Source organism: Haliaeetus leucocephalus, unplaced genomic scaffold, assembly GCF_000737465.1.
Source record: "Haliaeetus leucocephalus isolate CR32 unplaced genomic scaffold, Haliaeetus_leucocephalus-4.0 Scaffold224, whole genome shotgun sequence".
Lineage (NCBI taxonomy): Eukaryota > Metazoa > Chordata > Aves > Accipitriformes > Accipitridae > Haliaeetus > Haliaeetus leucocephalus.
The window spans coordinates 280,040-299,437 of record NW_010972660.1 but is presented as its reverse complement, the minus strand read 5'-3'; the positions used below and the strand labels follow the sequence as shown (position 1 = coordinate 299,437).

Here is a 19,398-nt window from a genome sequence, read left to right as displayed (position 1 = left end):
CAGAGATCTCAGAGGTGTTGCATTCTCACAGTTTGTGCGAGCTAACAGCTGGGGGGGAGAAGGACTCATACCAGGCTCTCACGGAGGGAAAGGCTGTGCACAGAAGGGGTTCACCCTGCCAGTAGCACCCAGAGGTGGGCTGGCCAGCCAGCTGCACGCTGGTCTGCCTTAATACCACTTGGAGAATGCACAGGGACTGTTCTTGCTATGTCTATGATGTCTGGAACTAGATGCATGCGCACGTCCAAGTCTCTGCCTTAGCAGGACAGATAGGGACATGAGGCCTCCTGCACTGAGAAGAGTCTTCCCTAAAGGACCTGAATTTCCCCAGTGGATCCCAGGAAGACTGAGGACCCTTGTATTAATGCCAGCTTCATTGCCAGAGAGCTCATAGAAAGGACTCATCTGAGGAGGAATCGTGCTAGGATCAGCGGCTGCTGTAGGAGGAGGAACAAGAGGCAGGGCTGTGTGCCCATGGGAGGGCAGTGAGCTGGGGCTGGGCAGGGACAGCTGGTAACAAGGTTGCTGGAGCAGAGGGAAGTGAACATTAAGCTGTCCAGCTTTTAATCTTATTCAAGGGCTCTACCTGGTGTATTGAACTCTCCAGGGATCCAACCTTCCTTCAGACTATTTCCACTTTATTTACTGTGGTTTTGTCTTTGGTTCAAAGAACACAGCAGCAGCAAAAAATGGAGTCTCTCAATAATGTCTTTGAGGCCTGCGGAAGATGGAGTCTCCAAGCCCCTGAGAGAAAGACAGCAGTGAACACCTACCCCTGTATTAACTTTACTTCCCGAGTTTTTCCCAGTCAGAGGAATGCTTCAAACCTTGCTCCATGAACACAAGCAGATTGTCTCTGAATGCATTCCACTAGAAACCACAGCTACGGTTCAGGAGGATTTGTTCTTGGGCACTAATCCTTCCTCCCACTGCTCTCATTTATCTTACTGATGCTAATACCATACTTCAGACTTTATGTTTTAATGACAAACAAGTATTAGTGGTCTTAGAGGCTGGGAGTTCCCTGTGTGTCCATCTGCATAGTACCCGCAGTGGCATCTGTCCACGGGCTGCTTGGGGGCCTTGACCATCTTGGCTAGCAATCCTGGGATTCAATTCGGTGGATGCTCTCAGATGTCAGGGAGTCAAAAAGGCAACAGAGCAGCTCTTCAGCCTGGGGAGAAAAGAAGGAAGGGGTTGGGGAGAGCTCTGATTTCTGTGCATTGCAAAGAAACTTCTTTTCAGAGGTAGGTTTCTTGTGCTTGCTACAGGCAGGCAGTATAGTGAGCATGTCTACCAGGTTGAATTAATCCCAGCACAGAGGTGGCTGTGAGTGTCCCACAGCAGGGAAATGTCTACTAGTTGTGACCACTGTTTGGCCGCTCTCAAGATTCACGTTTTCAAGGAACTGAAGAAAACCAACAACATGCAAAGTGCCAAGTGGGAAATCTAACTTCCTGCCCTGGCTGCTCTGCCTCTCCTTCCCAAACCTTGGCCCTACGCAGCTCTTTGGCATGGCTGCTTCAGAGATGGGGAAGCCAGCTCAGCACCAAGGGCTTCAGGACCAGTCTGTAATTCTGACTGTGCTAATGAACACCATGTTCCCCTAAAGCATCATAAGTGCTGTGCTGACAGCCCGCCCCACACAGTCCTTGGGGCCCTCCTCCTGCCAGCACTCTGCCTCTCCTCATAGGTTTTTAGGTCTCTTTTATAGGACTCCAGCCCTTCTGCCTGCTGCTGAGGGGCTAAGGATCATGCCAAGAGTGGCTGGGATGTGTTTTCCCTGTGTTGCTCTGCTCCAGTCCCAGGTTTTAGCTGTCTCTGCAGGGAGGAAGATGCTGGAGCAGCCATTGTGGCTGCTGGCAACAGCTTCAGGGCTCCAGGCAGAGTGGAGGGATTAGTGCTGCCTGCCAGTGGAGGCTGGACTGCACATCTGTGGGCTCTTACTGAGGAACAGCTGTGCAGAGACCCTGCGGTCTCCCTGCTCTGACATGCTAATGGTGGCAGGTCAGTGACGTACTGCACTGTCACTGAGGGACGGCCACCCCAGCCTCACAATCTCATCCCAGCCATGGCACAGAGCTGCACATGAGGAGAAAGTGTTCAGCCACACACATCCCAGACCTGAGTCTGAGCACTGCACTCCCTGACAACTCTCTTATTGCTGGGGAGGTTCCAGCTTGGGTATGGACCAGGTGCAGGGACACCTGGGACCACCTCACAGAGATCCACTGGAAGTTCACAGCCCCTAATGGTAGCACCAAGAAAGCATGGCTCTGTCTCTTCCAGATGTGAGCTGGTCTGTGTGTGCCCAAGATAAGCCTGCATGGGGAGCAGACATCTGCAGTGTCACTGCGTGAGAATAAGGAACTTCCAAAGCATGAATTCATCTGCTTCTAAGGCAGATGTTTCAAACAGGACAGGTGAAAAATGCTGTGGAAATGCTTGCTTCTCTCAGTGACTGCAGAAGGAGGCAAGACAACTACCCCAGACACGGATGTCAGCACTGAAATAGTCCACATCTGGAAAGCTGATTTCTCATCCTATTGCCTAGTCCCAAACCACACAGGGAGCAAGTATGAAATTCCTGTTCACTTCCATGGCTCAACTCCACCAGTAAATGCTGCAGCTCTGCTCAAACCACAAAGATTTGAAATCCATGTTCATTTAACCCTCCTGAACTTTGCCTGATATCATGTTGTTGCTCATTAGCTTTGACCTGGAAAGCCTAGCTGACATTTCATAAACTCATTAGCAAGAGATCAGAGGATCAAACATAATTTCTAGGGACATCCTTTGAGGTACAGTCATTCAGTGGTGAGCTTGCTCCTCATATCTCACTCTGTGTTTTCTAAACCTACCCTGAACTTTGGAGCAAAAGGCCCATTTGAAAATAAACGTTACTTGCTGCTGTACTTTTAGTAACCCACAATGAGAAGCGCTGTACCCACCACTGTGCCAGAACCAGACTCATGGTCTAAACTCTGAACTGCTGTGAGTAGCCCCTGCTTCCACCAGTGCCAGAGGGATTTGATTCAGTGGCCCAGGCTGCCAGAAGCAGGGAGAAAGGCTGAGCATATTTGCTTTTTCTCTTATCTATCACAGAAAGTACTGTAAGCATCTTTCTGATAGGCTGATTCCCCATAGCCGTGAAGCAGAAGGGATTTTATGTCAGCCAGAGACGTGCAATGTCCTTTTCAAAGCAAATCAGAAGACAGCCTGGACTTGCTGCCCTGTCACATTACTTGGCAACAGCCTGGCACCCTGGCAGCAGTAAGCGCTGTGCTATGACAGGCTTGCAGCTATAGCAGAGCTGTGCAGGCAAACCTTCCCAGGCACTGCAGCGCGTACAATTCCAGCTATGCCTGGGGAGCATTTTACTGTGCCTTAGGGAAAGCTGCTGAAAACAGCAGCTGTACGACTTTTGGGAAGTTTGGAGTAGTTTTGCCTGTGTTAAAAGCAGGAACACAGACTTCAAAGTGGGCTCTGTGTCTTTTAAGGCTCAATCCTTAGAGCACTGGTACTGAAGGCAGCAGCTCTGATATGTTATATGAGATTACAAACACATCTCGCTCCCCTGCTGGGTTTTTTGGGGAAGCAATAGGGATCCAGAGGAGAGGTTTGTCCACTTGCTACCATTTCTCATTCTCCCCAATTCTTTTACACCTCCTAGTCCTAACTCTTCAGGCACTGCCTCCTCTATCCGAATCTCTCGTTTGTTTTGTACTAAACTTTGATGATTACAGCCAGAGTTTTAAAGGTATTTATGCAGTTGATTCCCATTAGCTGCCCACAATGTCTGAAGCTTAGTGTTTCCTTCCGATGAACTACTGAGACAATATTCTGTTAGCCCATCCCTGGAATGGCTAATGGCTTAATTTCTCCTCTTCCCTTTGGATTTGGGCTTCTGAAACATAACTTCCCGAACACAGGAGATGTGCCAGCTCGGCAATAAGGCTGAATGAACATTTCCTGTCACTAATTTTTGACAAGTATCACTGATGTCTTACTAAGTGTTGATTCTTCATAAAAAGTAACTGACATCTATGGAAAATACTGAATCTTTATCAAAGTCTCCAAATATTTTGATTCAAAATAGTGCCACTGCTGTAATGTGGAAGACAGTTTGTCAGGGTTTTGGTCCCACCTTCCACCATGTGCTGGCCTCTCAGTATAAGCCGAGGCTTGGGGCTGTGATAAGGCACCACCTCCGCCTCACACAAATTAAAATTTTCTTCTAAAATTCAACCAATTTTGCCAAGTTTCATTCACCACAGGGGCACAAAGGACACATATCTATACCATAAACTTCTCTACTTGCCTGATTCTCATTTTGGGGGTAAAGGAGATGCTGCACAGTGTCCAGGACTGACTGCTTCTGCCAACAGACACTGGGGGTAAAGAAAAACAGAAGCCAGTGTTACTTTTCCATCTAAGCTGTCACAGACTGCAGATGACCTAGCTTTGAGGAGGACTATGCTCTGTGCCAGCAGGTCTGGCCATGTGCATCTGTTACAGAACTTCTTTACACAGATAAATCCTGGGTTTTACAAAGCTTTGTATAAATGGATTTTGATTCTTAAAATATAAGCCTTCAAACAAACAGTAATGACCTGTTGCATAATGGGGTCTCTGGGGCAGTGGGAAATACACATAAACATAGATAGTTAGCTTTGTGTAAGGGTCTTTTTCTCAACAAAGACAATCTCTGTGTTTTCCCCAAAACCCAGGACTTTCTAAGCTGCCTTCAGCAACAGGGTCTACTTCACTAATTCTTGTTTTGCTCTGGTCCACCTCAAGCCACACATGACCTGACCACAAGACATATTGAAGAGAAATTAAAAGGCAAGATACAAATTTCAAAATTGCCTTTTAAACTGATTTTATGCACACTCAGAGTCTTAGGCTTGAAAACTCTCCAGAGGCTTTGGAAATCACTTCCAGCTCCCTGCCGCCATATCCAGGTATTGTGCTTGGCAACAGTTTTCCTTTCAGTGGTTTTCAACAGCTCCAAGATTTTACATCTCATGTGTTCATTTTTTTATTTCTACACCTCTTTTCCCTCCAAAGCTCCCAGAGATGAGCTTCCTATAGGGATAACATCACTCCCCGCTAACAGCAATTAACACTTGGTGAATGTTTCATCAGAGAGAATAAGATCCAGCTAAGTTCCTTAACACTTGACTTTTGTTCTGATTGCACTACATTGTCTGAAACTAGGAAGGTGTAAGGCCTAGTTTAGACTCCAATTTTCTTCTGATGCAGCTAGGTTTTCGGCCTGCTTTAGTCGAATGCTGCTTACTGAGTTGAGTACAATGTTAACTAGGTGAGTTCCTAAAGACTGTGCACAATATAGTTAGGTCCTAGCAATCTTATGGGCATCTGAAATTACCTTTTAAAAGCTCAAATAATCATACAGGAGTAATGACTATTAAATCAGTACCACCTATTAAGGCAGCTGGATCTAGTTTGTCATGCATAAAAAGCAGAGCATGCCTTTCTTCCAGGAGTTGCTTCAAATCTACTTGTAAATTCTTCCCTGTGCCACCCTGCAGCTCAGAAATCTGGCTGCAAAAACAAGTTATGACAGGGAAAGTTCAAATGTTTTATACTAGAGATCCAGGCAGCCAGATGCTGACAGAACAAGAATGGTAAGTCTCACATCATTTTTCCTTGTCTGTGGATAGGATTGTGTCACTTCCTTCTCTGGATTCTCCCCCCAGTCCCCATTGCTCTTAGGCTGTGCTTCAGCTTCCCCTCACCTCTTCCAAACACTTACTTCACTCTGCCCTATGAGTTACCCTTGGCACCCTCCCAGATTCTCCCAGATTCCTACTTTGGCTCCACTCTTGGCAGTCAATCAAACTCACAGGCTGCTTTTGTGCCCCCACCTGCATAAATTTTGTCCTTGTCTCTGTTCTTCCTGCCCTTTGGTGCAGAAATAATGCCTTCATGTATGTCCAGAGAACAGAGAGAGTGGGCACTGCTGCAGCTGAACAATAACCACTGCACAGTTATGAGGGTCTGTGTCTGTCTTCAAGGCAACTGCTCTGCACAGCACATCCTCCAGTGATTGAATGTCTCTGCTTGATGTACCACTGCTAGAGCTGGCTTAGGAAAGCTTTAATAGGCTCTGAACTATGAGCAGTTATATTAGCAAAGCCTGCATTGTTCCTCTCAACACCTGATTCCTCCTCCTTATCACAGCCCATCTCTGACATCATATCCCAGGCTTCCATACAGATGGCAACTTTCCTCCCCATGGCACAAAGCCTAAGTAATGTGGCTCAGCTGTGAATCAAATCCCAGGGCCGTAAAATAATCTCTTACACCATGGTGCTTCAGCAATGTAACTGAAATGCAGGCCACAACCTGTGCAGGTATTGGAATCTTGGGCCGTGGCAATAAGAGTGAAATAAATATACAGTGATTTACTCAGTACAAGAAAGGTCACGTGGCTCCTGCTGATGGAGTCATAAGTGCAATTAACCTCAGATGTTATTTTGAAATGTTTATAAACTAGGCAATGAAGATGTCTTAGCATGAAGTGTCCTTATGAGACACTAGTTAAGTCAGGCTGGGTTTTCAAAGACATTTGCAAAGTTGATTTTAAACAATATGATGGCTTATGATACAATACAGGTGTGAGTTTACTGTTGGCTAAAGTTGATCTACCAGCAGATCACTGCTTCCCCTCCTCCCCATCCTTGGGCACACCTTGCTGCCCCTCCCTTTCACAAGCATCATTGATCATGAAGGCAAATTTTTTTTTGTAGAGCTGCTTTTAAATGGCTCCATGATCACTACTTCTGGCACTGGGGTAAGAGGCAGAGTGGATCTTGCCATTTGGGAGTGCCCCCTAACAGCCATAATTTATGCACATGTATTTTGCAGTTCGGCAAGGAAGTTTATCCTTTGTACAGACAGCCATACTGGCACAGACCAGGATGAGGGGTGAAAGATGCAGCTGAGACTGGCACCCATTCATCCCCGCTTCCTTCTCAGCCCCTCGGCTCACTGTGAACAGCAGTGAGAAGCCACTGCAAGGTTTGCTCTGGGGGTGCTGCCCTGAGACTGGCAATCTTAAAATATATCAAGTTAAGCCTACAGAAGAGGGAAGCACTGTTTGCAGCTGATCTTGTTATGCAGCACCCATCACTGATGAGCAAAAGCCTGGGGAAAATAAAGAGGTGGGGATCTTGTATTGGCTGTCAGCAGAGCTGACAGCCACTCTCCCAAAACTACCTTCAGCAGTGATTTCTGGGGTTCCCAACAGCTTACTTTTTTCCTGTGACAAAACTCACTAGAAAGGTCTTCAGTAACTTGCTCTTTGCTTCCCCTTAGTGCTGTACCTTGCCAGGTGAACGGTCTGGGATGTGGCTCCTAAGGGTGCAATTTTAACTCAATGGGAGCAATGTCTGAATTTTGTAATTAGCTTAAAAACATTTCTGAAAAGTTACCGATGAAATTTGTTCCAACTGTTCTTCCCAGGTGTGGCCTTGTGACTGAGCATCATAACATTTCATCAAAGTATGAGAACTCCAAGGTGTCTACCAGATTGGATATTCAGATTTGATCCCCTTGATGTTTGTAAACTCCAGCATCCTTGAATTCCTTATTCCTGTCCCATTGACAGTGTTATCTGGAAGTCCTCCAGATGGTACAGCCAAAGTCACAACAGTCTTATTGGTGTGGCTGATGGACTGCTCTATACCAAATGTGTCAAAAAAAAGATTCTCTTGGCTTCCTTTCCTCGAGGAAACCCTGTGCAGGAACTACACATCGCATTGCCAAATACCAGCCCCTGTGCAAGGAAACTTTCCCTCTGGGGAACAGTGGGTTAATTGGCCTGATAATCATTCTATTTCACTAATCAGTCCCTGTAGAGGGGTTCTGTTTGTTTTATCAGGCTTAGACATCCTCTACCCAGCATTTCTGGTGATTTATTTAGGAGGCTAATTTTTTATTTTGCTTTCTGTTGTTATTTTAAGTATTTTTTTCATAGCAAACATAGAATCTGCTAAGATATTTCTCCTAGGAATTTTATTGATTCAGCAGGTCTATTCCCAATGTGAGCCCTTATTTCAGAGAAACCCCTGTATTTGTGGAACCATGCTGCCAAGCCTCACAGACACTCCAAGTCTTTAACAAACACCACAACTCAGTATTTAAGGTCCTGAGTATAGGACACATGACTTCGAAACTGGGGAACGCTCTCAGGTATTGACCCATTAACAACAACATAACTTAGGAAGAATGGGTTGCCTTTGAGTGGCACCTGACCTCATAGGAGTCTGAAGTGGAACTAAATTACAGAGAAGAAAGTCAGCTGCCCTCCTTCAGATCACAAGCTCTCTAGCAGGGGGTTGAGACACTGCTGTTAAAGTGATATTGTCCTCACTTACCTGTCCAGCAGGGAGTCGAAGCAAATGACCGCATTGTCTCGCTGTGCTGCTAGCACCAGACACAAACCATCCATTAAGAGGGACTACAAGAGAGGGAAGAACAGAGCTTTGGTGTTGCTATCCACTTAAATAAGTCTGTAAGCCTTACTGATGAACCGCTGACAGCACAGATAACTGCTTGTGTGCTGTGTGAGGGGATGAAAGTCACAAAGCAACAGACTCTTTCAAATAGGAAGAGTATCATGTCGGAACTGTTAGTTATCCTGCACCTATGGCATACTATTATTCCTGTTCCCTTCTCTCAGAGTGAAAATAAGCAGGTTACTTAGGTGTGTTATTCAGTCACTAAGTCTGCTGGAAGCAGGAATATGGAGATAACAGTAAATGTTGAGATATTGTAGCAGAAACACTTATTACTTGAAGGAGCCCATCTCCCTTCTGCCAAGGAAAAGCAAATGCTGTAATGTTCACCTTTGGCTCAGCAGTGCCAGACCCTTCTGGAAACATGCCAGCTCTGCCCAGAGTAATTAATCTCTGACAGGAGGAAGTTCTTCCATCACCAGGAAAGCAGTGCTGCTGCCATGGCTCTCCTTCCCACACGCTGATTCGCTTTGTCCTTCCTAGAGAGCTGTGCACATTCCTGTGTGCAGAGGGCTGGCATCCTCAGGGGAACCACAGGAGAAGAAAGTAGTGCTTAGACTAATTGGATGCTAGATGTAATTGCTATTCTATACAGATGTACTTCAAAGGGATGCTGTCAGTTTAAAAAAATCACAACCTCAAAAGATCTTACCTGTTCTTATTACAGATAACACCTAAGACTTATAACTGAAAGGCTGGAAGCACAAATGTTTGTCTGTGTTTTTTCAGAGGGACTGCTGGGTGTCTCTGACAGCCCTTTGTTGATTGCTACTTCCAGTATAAGTAGCTTCCCCCCTTGTTTACTCTGGGCTTCTGACAGCACTTTCACTGCTTTGCCCTAGTAAGGTTCCTGAAATGGTGGACTTCTCCTACACCAAGTGCAAAGAGAAAAACAGTCTGGGCCAGATACATTGCTTTACATCAGCAGAGTATCTCCTCACCCCAGAAGCACATCTGATGCTTAAGCCCCGTAAGCACTTGCTCAAACCCCATGCTGGACTGCGGCTTGAGCTGTCAGCACCAACTAAACGAGAAGCAAAATGAAATCTCTGCCTAGGACTCCAGGGCACAGTCCAAAAAGTGGAAGGGTTATTTAGCATTGTAGAAGAGGATTAATGGGGTGCGATTACAGAAAGGGAAATAGAAACTGTATTTATGTGGAAAACCAAGACAGATACAGCAGCAGAACATACATAATAGCAGCAACTGTGCACTGATAGGTGAATGGAATAAAACGTTTAACGGGGATGTGCTGTTCACATTAAGGATACATTCACACATAATGATGTCAAGGTTAGGTGTCAGTGAGCTAGTGGAGATACAGGAACACAAGGTAGGGACTAGCAAGCGAGGCACGTTGCCCACATTACTTACCAGTAGTATTAGAGCTCAGATGCAGTGCTGTGCTAATACTGCTACCAAAGCAAGTTTGCTCAGAGCTAGCCTGGATATCTTAGCACAGCAGGGCATTAAAAGGCTCTTCTTTTATGCAAAGGAAGCAAAGCACGACTCCAGCTGTTTCATACCTTTGCTACAACACTGCTCTTTGCCCTGCTTAGTGTCTCAGAGATGCAGTGAGCTTGTGGTGCATCCAGGACAGTGAGGCGTACTCCAGTCACTGTGAAATCTTTGCCAATAAGCTGATCAAGCAGTTCGACATAAGGTGGGTGCTCTGAACCCCGAAGGATTATCCCAGGCAATACGAGGCAAGTGGTTTGGCAAAGGTTATCAAGCAATGGCCGATCTGATGGGAAAAGATCAAAACACAACAGATGCTTGTTTTATATCTACGCCCCATAACCATTAGCCCTCTAAGTAATTCTTCTCTGCCACAGACAAGTAACTGGAAGATCAGAGGCACTCAGGCATTGCTAGATCGTTTGGGATGTTCACAGATGCAATTGCTCATCCTGAACTGTCAAAATGCTGTATGCCTATGTGTACGTATCTGGAGATCACAAGACAGCAGTAGTGACCCCATTTCAGGAGTCAGACAAGGACAACTGCTGGTTTGCTACAGGAGATACTATTCCATTTAATTTCTTCCAAGCAAAGAAATCTGTTAATCCAGCTGCTTTTATAATCCAAAATGTAATTCTGATCAGCATACATGAGACTTAATGTATTTCATATTTTCCTCATGATAAATCTGTCCGTCCATTAAGCAGCAGCTTTGTGATAATTATTTGCTGAAAGGAGAGGTTTCTTTGTGTGCAAGAGCTACCTCTAGTGTTCAAGATGAGGCCATAAAGTGAATGATGTGTCTGGCTTGCTGGAGGCGCTTACTATATTGTGCCTGACAGTTCAGAGATCACGTGTACTTGCTTTTCCAGGACAGTAACTCTTTGAAATATATTTTCTGAGACACAAACACATCAGGGCTGTACACTGTTTTCCTTTTTACTCTGCTTAGACATCTTCAAAGCAAAGACATCCTCCTGCAGCAGGAAATTAGGGACACACATTTTGAGATTTGCTCCCAGCACGGGGCTGTACAAAGCTTGCGGAATACCTAAGCTCTCTCCACAACAAGCTATTTTTTTTTTAATTTCATTTTATTTTCTGAAATATCTTCTAAAAATCAAGAAGTGCTTCAGTCACAGCAGACCTGTGCTATAGGCCTGATCCTTTCCCATTGTGCAGTAAGTTGATGAGGGAAATACCCTGCCTGTCAGCAATAGCAACACAGGATATTTTGGACTGGGAACACCTGCAAGTCTCCTCTCACTGCAGCTTTGTGCTCTGAACACAGCTTGAGCTCAGATACCCCACCAGAAACACAACAATGTGATCACATCTCTGCTGCTACCCAGACGAAGTCAGAGAGCAACATACAGAACAGCCTGGTCATCTCAAAAAAGCTGCTGTTAACATACTCACAGTTGCCAAGATCTCATTTTGGGACTCATACAATGGCTTGGGAATGTCAGTAATGTTGCGAGATAGGCCTCACTCCTTTCCGCAGGCATCAGTTAAGTCCTAAACCTTCATGCAGTCAGTCTCTGATGTAGTAGTGTGCAACATAAGAAGAGGAGCTTGCCTGAGGATTTGTGATTTTTGTAATGATCATGAAGCATGCGCAGGGCATAGCCCAAAGCCAGTGTAAGACAGGGGAAAGAATTAATGGATAATTACCTTGGGAAAAATCCTCCTTCAGAGACCCCCTACACAAAAGTGACTTGGTGAGTACCAAGCACCTATGCTGTCATTAAGGTAAAGGCTTTGACTTACCACAATCCTCCTTGCACTCATACATGTGCTGTCTCATGCACCTGCTGGTATGGGATCAATGCCCAAATGTCCTGTATCAGTAAGCGTTTAAGGTAGGAGGTGATGGTCTGTAATTCTCTAGCATTTTTATCATATTCTTCTGCCAGTGCACAACAATCTTGTGGTTTTACTGCTGGGATTAACAACTGCACCAATCAAGTGTAGCGCAGGAACGTTTTCTCAGCTGCCCACCCTCCTGCTCGCCAGTCACATCAGAACTGAAGCTACAGGAATAAGAATGACCTGGTTCCCAACACATCTGCTCCCCAGTCAACACCACAGGGATGCTTTACCTGGTCACTTCTTGTTTATAAAGGCTTGGGATCAATCCACAGTATCCCAACATGGAAGCATCCCCATGTGTTAGTTGTATCTCCTGACATAAATGGTGCTGCATCGCAGCCTGTATTGTATACATGCCTATCAAGTAAAATAAACAGAAAAGACCCAGAGAAACTGTAGGCATCTGAGGGAACTGACAGGCTTGCTGAAGCTTCAACTTCAAATCAAAGTCAGACCAGCAATAACTGGAAGTCATTTTGAGCTGGCAGCTGTTCAGCAGCTAGTGGGAACTGAATGAGCTCTCAGTCCAGTTCCTGAGAGTTAGATGTCCATACTGCCAGAAGCACTCCCTGCATAAATTGTTATTTATCTACTCACAGAACAAAATGTCTCACAATCGCCCATCCCTATGGTGCCTTCGCGTCTCCTGTGGCGGGCTTTGAATGGACACGCAAACCGCCGTGGCCAAGTTGGTGTTGAAATGCATTGTAAAAGTTCAGCAGAGAAATGTGCACTGTTGCTTACACTAGCTGTGTTGACAGTGCTTGTTCTTCTGCTGGTGATAAGGTCAGCACTTCTGAACAGCCCTATATTTAAATCCATGAAAGCACTGGCAGTGGAAAGGCCTGGTAGGTAAACAGTTAAATGGCTGGACTCCACTGGAGCTGTTCTTTGCAGCTCAGAGTTGTCTCTCCCTTATGAAAGGACATCAATACCAAATCTTGCTGCCACCAGATGGTTTGTCTTGCTGTCCAATTAATCAATAACAGTCTCAATCTATAACAAGAGTTACGCATTTCCTTACCAAGACTGCATGGTTGTTCAGAGCCCAATAAATTGAGTTGCCCTCCTGTTTCACATTTTATGATCCTGCGCTGCTTGTTGATTTCCAAACTGACTATGGGGTCACGTTTCAGGTTATAGATCTGCAGGAGGGAAGGGAGGGAGAGAGAGGCAAGTCATGTGAACACCATTACCTGATCAGGAAGGATAACACTTCTTAAGTATTGATTCAGGCAAGCTGTGAAGCTCTTGTTGGTGTTGTGTACTTCTGTAATTGCCAGCCTAGAAAACACCTGCTTGTCTAGAGATACAAGAACATTTTGCACGCATTCTTTTTTAGTGTGGCTTAATTCAGTACAGCATCTTGTCATCATTTTAAAGGTCCTATATTCGGACATCTTTCTAAGATCTCTGCTCCCAGCTTTCCAGGGCCAGAAACTCAAGGACTGTGAGTGTCTGACATCTTTATCCAGTGCCACACTGATGTGTAGCAGCTCCCTTCTGTCTCTGAATGAACTGGCACATCCATGCATCCCAGCACAATGCAGTCATGATGCTCTGGACTGAGTTGCAGAGGGAAAGCATCCACATTAGTGAAGCATACTACAGATGTGGCTGGCTGCTTCCAGTTCCAGAGCTAATCTCCTTGGACTAACTCAGCTGGGTCACCTCTGTGCCACGTGGACATAGCAAGGCTCAAAAATTGCCATACCTTCATTGAGTGTAACCCAATCATTTCAAACTCTGGTTTTGAGAAGAAAATGATCAGAGTGGAAATGACATACAAAACTAGTTGAACAGGAAAGACATATTGTTTCATTTTAGCTATTGGCAAATTACAGTGGTTTGAATCAGAGACCAGCAGCTACATAGTGTGAAGGCCAGATGAGCAGGAGTGGGCCACACCAGTACTGGTAGGCTTCTTGGCACTGCCTACAATGCAAACCAAGAGGTAAGAGTCCGAGTCTTTATGCCTCTACCTGCGGGCAGGGAAGGATGCAGGCACCCAGCAGCTCTGTAAACTGCCTGTACTTTACAGCATGAGATGTCTTACATGAGACAGCTCCACCCTTTTCATTGCTGTGGTGGTACTGGTGGTACCTTTGCTGACAGGGCACAAGGGACAACATCCTTGTCACACAAATAGGGCAGTGCTCCATGCTGTGAGCGTGTGGATGTGTACAGACTCTGTGGGAGATGTTCAGCAACCAGCGAGTTACATTATCAGCTGTCCAAATTCATCTCCATTCCTGAACGCTACATGAGAAAAGCTGGTAAAAAACCAAAGCCTGTGGGCCAACTGTGTCTTAGAAATCATTGATGATATTGTTATCCCTCCCTGTAACCTGCTTCCAAAGTGATGTTGACTCTATCTGGGAACTTTGCTACTGAAGTATGAGCCCTCCTGAATTTACAGCACAGGTTACCAAACAAACATATCTAAAAAAGCACTTTTCCACCGAGACTGTCTGGTTCAATACAAAGTTAGCACATTGTGGTAGGAACATTCACAGGAGAAGGAAAACTCGGCAGCTGGTGAAACACAGCAAAAAAAGCATTATCTAAAACATAATAGGAATGAAGTCATGGGATAAGGGCCAAAGCCATTGCTCTGACACAGCAGGATACTTCTCAGGAAAGGGCAGAATCCTACCTCTTCCTCCTCTAATGTCTGACACTCGGCGCAGCACAGTCCTTCTGGGAAAAACAGCTTCATATCCCGGACAGCTATTTGATAGGATTTGGAGCCTGAGAGATAAATACAATGAGAAGATTCTCTCAGGCCATGAATTAAACATTCTCTAGACTCACACTCATCTTTCTGAGAGATTGATGATGTGCAACTTACTGAAGTAATTGCTTTAAAGGCCAGCTGTTCTGTACAGTAATAGCAAACATTTAAAACCATTATATTTAGAATTGTTCCATTGCCTTCTTGGTATTTTGATTCTGTCCTATTATCACTCAGCTTTTTCCTCATGTAAACAAGACTCCTTCTATTTCCTAACACTGTAGTCAAGGGAATCATGTTAAGGAGCCAGTGAAACTCTTCAATACCAGCTCCAATCCCCCATTGTTGTTTCCTTGCTTCTGGATCACATCAGGCTGGTCTTACTGAATAGGAAGGAGCTACTAGTTAGTCAGACAAATGAGCTTAGTAACAATAATGCAAGTCCCAAATATGCTGGGGGCTCTGATTTACAACAGATTTCAGAATTAGTATGAGACATTGCTGATAGCAGTGTATTATTCTATTCACCTATGGTCAAGAAAGGTAAATTGAGACTGGAACAGGGACAGAGAAATAATGTGAGGATCACAGAAGGAATGGAGTATCATCTGAAGAGTTAGAACTAAAAGACCTTGGCTTGTTTGACCCAACATGACACAAAGCTGAGAAGGAATCTGATTTCTGATAAACACATCAGGGTAGAAAAGGTCAGAGAAGAAAAAAGAATTACTTAACATTAAATTACAGGTATTGGCACAAGAACAAATGGATACAAACTGTATATGACTATCTTTAAGTTTGAAAACATAAGACTTCTAGCTATCAGAGCAGTGAAGTTCTGTCACAACCATCCAATTGGGGTGGATGCTTATGAAAGGGAATACATGATGGGGTTGTCTGTGAGAGAATTAACTGAACTCAGTGACTTAAGACGTCCCTCCAGGCTTAGCATCTGAGTATTTCCCTATAAAGCAACAGTGTTATAAAGCACTACTCTGAATGTTTTGAGATTTGTGGGTGGAAGATGTTAGAGAAGAAAAAGCTATTTCTATATAACTGGAGTTCAGATAGATTGTCAATGTGCTGGCACAGATCCATACTCCTGGGATACAAATACACAAAACGCAAACACCCTCTGAAATATTACCACCTTTGCAGGCTACCCATTCAAAGAATCATGTCTTACTGCTCTTAGAGCACTCAGCCCTGTTTGAACTTCATAATTCCAGGTATTGTATAGCCAGAGTCCTTAACGCAGTAGTTTACAATCCTAAGATTGCATAAGTCACCAGTGTATAAGTTGTGCTGGATCCTTTAAGTACCTTTATGTCAAATCTTCCTTGTTTAAATCTTTGATGCCATTACAGAGGACACAAATGCTCCCAAAGCTAGCAACACTTTGCTCAAGGTATAAGACTGTGTAAGATGCATGTGTAAGAGCTCTTTGGGTTCAAGAAAAGGCACTATACAATGACTTCATAAGACCCAGAAGAGATGAGAAGAGTGCAGGTTTACTTCTGCAGCTGAGCCTCAGAGTATTAAAACTGCGTTACTTCATTCAACAGTATCACTGGAACCTGGTCTTCACCTTAACTGAATTTCCTCAGTCACTTTGGGAGGAAACACACAGCTAGAGTTTGCTCTACTTCAGCAAGATAGCATTAACTAGAGATCTTCCTCAGCTGGAGCAAAACTGAAAAAGCTTAGTATTCCCTCCTAGGAAAGGAAGATGGTCTTCCCCAGTACCCCAAATGATTACTCATGCAATGATTAAGCTCTTCCTGCTTAACTTGTAGGTAAATGTTTCATCCTTATTAGAGGGCAAGCTCTTGGAGGTGCAAGGGGTTGTGAACACTCCTTTCCTTATGGACAGACACCTCCTTGGCATAACAGCTGATCAGATTCTTGAGTCAGAGTTAGTGAGTACAGTAGCTACAGCTGCATCCATTATCTTTGAATGTGTGCAAGGATGGCTCTGTGAGCCAGCCATATAGCTGGCTCCAACAGAATGCACAATCTGGTCTCAGAGGGCAGGTGGTGGCCAGCTAGTTCAGCTCTGTGCTCAGCCCAGTCTTAGAAGGAAGCAGGGACCTGAAGGGAATCCCTAAGCAGACATCTGAGGGTTTCTCTAACACAGTGAGCGCTCTGTGGGTCCCAGTGAAAGACAAGATGAGACTCAGCCTCTCTTGCTAATATAAACTAATCTTTAACTGAGTTATGCTAGGGATGCTCTAACTGTAGCAGGAGTATCTTAAGTTTGGGGTATATATTACCCATTCTTAGCTGTGAATGATGAGTTCTCATTCTCAAGGCAACCTGGATACACAATCCATTAATCTCAGGAGCAAAAGCAGCAGGGGCTGACAGCAGAAAAGTATTGGCTGAAGAGCCCTGACCATTTCTTTTGTGTAGGTAGATCCTGCTCTTCAGTCACTCCTACAGATGAGATCCTGTGAGTAATCATGGTCAAAGATCTCTCTCAGTTTAGTCTTGGTCCTAAGGATTATGATCATATCTGATTTTAAAAAAAAAAAAAAAAAAAAAAGGTTCTACATCAAGGGGTTGATTCTCTTCCCCAAGCTGTACAAGGTAGCTACTTCACTCTCTACCAGTTCTCTTCAAAAGACCACTTGATATAGACAAAAAGAGGGAGTGATTTGACAGCACAGGATACAATAGAAGAAGTCAAATAATCCAATGGATCTCAACAGGAAAGTGCTGAAACCTGAAGGCATACAGTGCCTGCTAGCTCTCCTGTGTTCACAGAAACTATTGCTTTTATTATTTTTATATTCCTTTAACTACATATAGCACAATCAGTACCACACTGAGGAAAAACACTATTCATGGACAGTGAACTAATGATGCTTAATTCCTTAGGAATTTTGAATTACATCCTTCTCTCCTTGTAGCAATAGCCCAGGCCCCCTCTGGCAATACCCTCGGTTCTCTATAGGCCACTCTCTCCAGCAATACTTCCCGTTTTCCCATCCCACCCACCCAACATACACACTGCAACATCCTAGTTCCCCTGCTGCTGGCAGATGAACTGTGACTGGTTCAGCACACTGAGGGTGCTGACTAGCTGGTGTGCCGCTGTTGATGTGGCAGCTGGCAAGAGCCTCTCCAAATGGAAAACAGCTGAGTTTACCTGCTTTCCTCAGTGAGAGCAATTTTTGATCACCTCTCTCTAGCCAGTCATTAACGTTTTGAGATGTTACAGGAACTCAGTATCTTGGAGTCTTTTATCCCTCTGTGAAATCTGGTTGCAGTTGGCCAATGGCTTATGAAGTTATCAGGAGGGGACTCACAAGCAGATAGAAGACAGATGGGTTCTTGGGGATAATTACAAAATAACCAAGCTAAAAGTACAAAATGACCAAGCAGTGAAAAGATCAAAGGAAATCTGTTCTGATGGAAGACAGATCTAGGGCTGTTCTGGGAAAAAAACTTTTTTTAATATACCTTCTGGGAGAATATTTCATAGCTTGAGACATACTCAGCTCAGCCACCAAGAAAACAATGAAAGCTTCCTAGGGAATAATGGTCTCTACTGCCTGCCAAGGCTAGATCTGTATTGACAATGCAGGAGGTAACAGTACATAATATATTTTTTTGCCATTAGCATATCTGAGCCTTTGGACTTTTCTTTTACAAAAACCTACCGTAAAATCCATTTTGGACTGTGCTGATGCCATACTGAGCCCTCCAGAGGAACGGATCTAGTGCCTGGGCTAGCTTAGGATCCTCTGGCCCCAGTAAATCTATCAGCTTCTTCACAGCATTTGGCCTCTGAAGACAGAGCACAAGAGCAGTGCCTGAGGTAAGGTAGGTACAATGAGCTTCTAAAACAGCAGAATCCTGAAAAGAAATAACAGAGATGGAAGACGTTACAACGAACAGTGTTGGTGAGCACTGGGTACATCCCAGCTTTCCTTTGGCTAGACCCATCCTTGTTTGAAGCAAGCAGATCTGCCATTACTCCTTGCTTTCTCCCCTCTTTGTAATATACATGCTAGTGGTCTCTGCAGGCAGAGCTTCCAGAATATATACTGTGGCCACCAAGCCAGTATTTGTTGTGACATCCACCAGGTAATAGGCAGTCTTGTTCCCACCCTGAGTCCACACAGAGCTAAAGAAAAAGTTAAGCACTGAGCTTAAGCCATAGCAGCTTGTGGTTTTAGTCCCCATGGTCATAGATCAGCCAATGGTAGTTTTTACACATACAAACAACTTTAGCAGTAGTTTCTTAAAATCTTTTAGTAAGAAAGGAAACAAAATCCTATTTCTAAAGACAGAAAAGCCTTGTGCTGTGACTTGTTCTGCATGTCTGTACATGCTAGGTACCAGAGATGGAGTTCATTGTCAGGGGGTAAGGACAAAAACAATTTGCTACTCTACAGTTCAGTTGTCTACTGCTGAACCTTTGATTGATGCAATACCCTTTTCACTTTACCTTCGGTGTGACATATAGATAGGGTGGAAGCAATGGACATTAGCAATATCAACAGGGTCGTAAATGCTCTGGGATAAGGAGCCATATTTAATTCTCTGGCTGATATAAAATGACAGATTACAAACACCAGAACTTTTCTTTTTGAATTCATGAAAGGAAGGACCCCCACACCCACCCTGCTGCTAGAGCTCAGCTTCTCCCAGAGGGTGGTAGAATTTCATACATTAGTTAGATCAGGACTACAGAAATAGAGAGCTTAAAACAAGGAGGCTCAGAACAGGGTGCTAGATGGGGGCTGAAAGAAAACCTCCTGGCTTTGCCACTGATGC

At 44.5% G+C, this 19,398-nt stretch overlaps 1 protein-coding gene across 1 annotated transcript in view; it reads right to left on the bottom strand.

Annotated features, from left to right (window-relative positions):
• Positions 1-657: 657 nt before the first annotated feature.
• Positions 658-19,398, bottom strand: part of LOC104831432 (chromosome unknown open reading frame, human C16orf71) — a 96,924-nt gene continuing 78,183 nt past the window's right edge. The window contains exons 18-25 of the mRNA XM_010567002.1: positions 18,279-18,474; positions 14,536-14,630; positions 12,904-13,024; positions 10,073-10,290; positions 8,406-8,488; positions 4,322-4,391; positions 1,048-1,174; positions 658-744 (exon numbers count right to left, since the gene is read on the bottom strand). Coding sequence (XP_010565304.1) covers positions 1,097-1,174; positions 4,322-4,391; positions 8,406-8,488; positions 10,073-10,290; positions 12,904-13,024; positions 14,536-14,630; positions 18,279-18,474 — 861 coding nt within the window. The 3' untranslated portion in view covers positions 658-744; positions 1,048-1,096. The remainder of the gene's footprint in view (positions 745-1,047; positions 1,175-4,321; positions 4,392-8,405; positions 8,489-10,072; positions 10,291-12,903; positions 13,025-14,535; positions 14,631-18,278; positions 18,475-19,398) is intronic.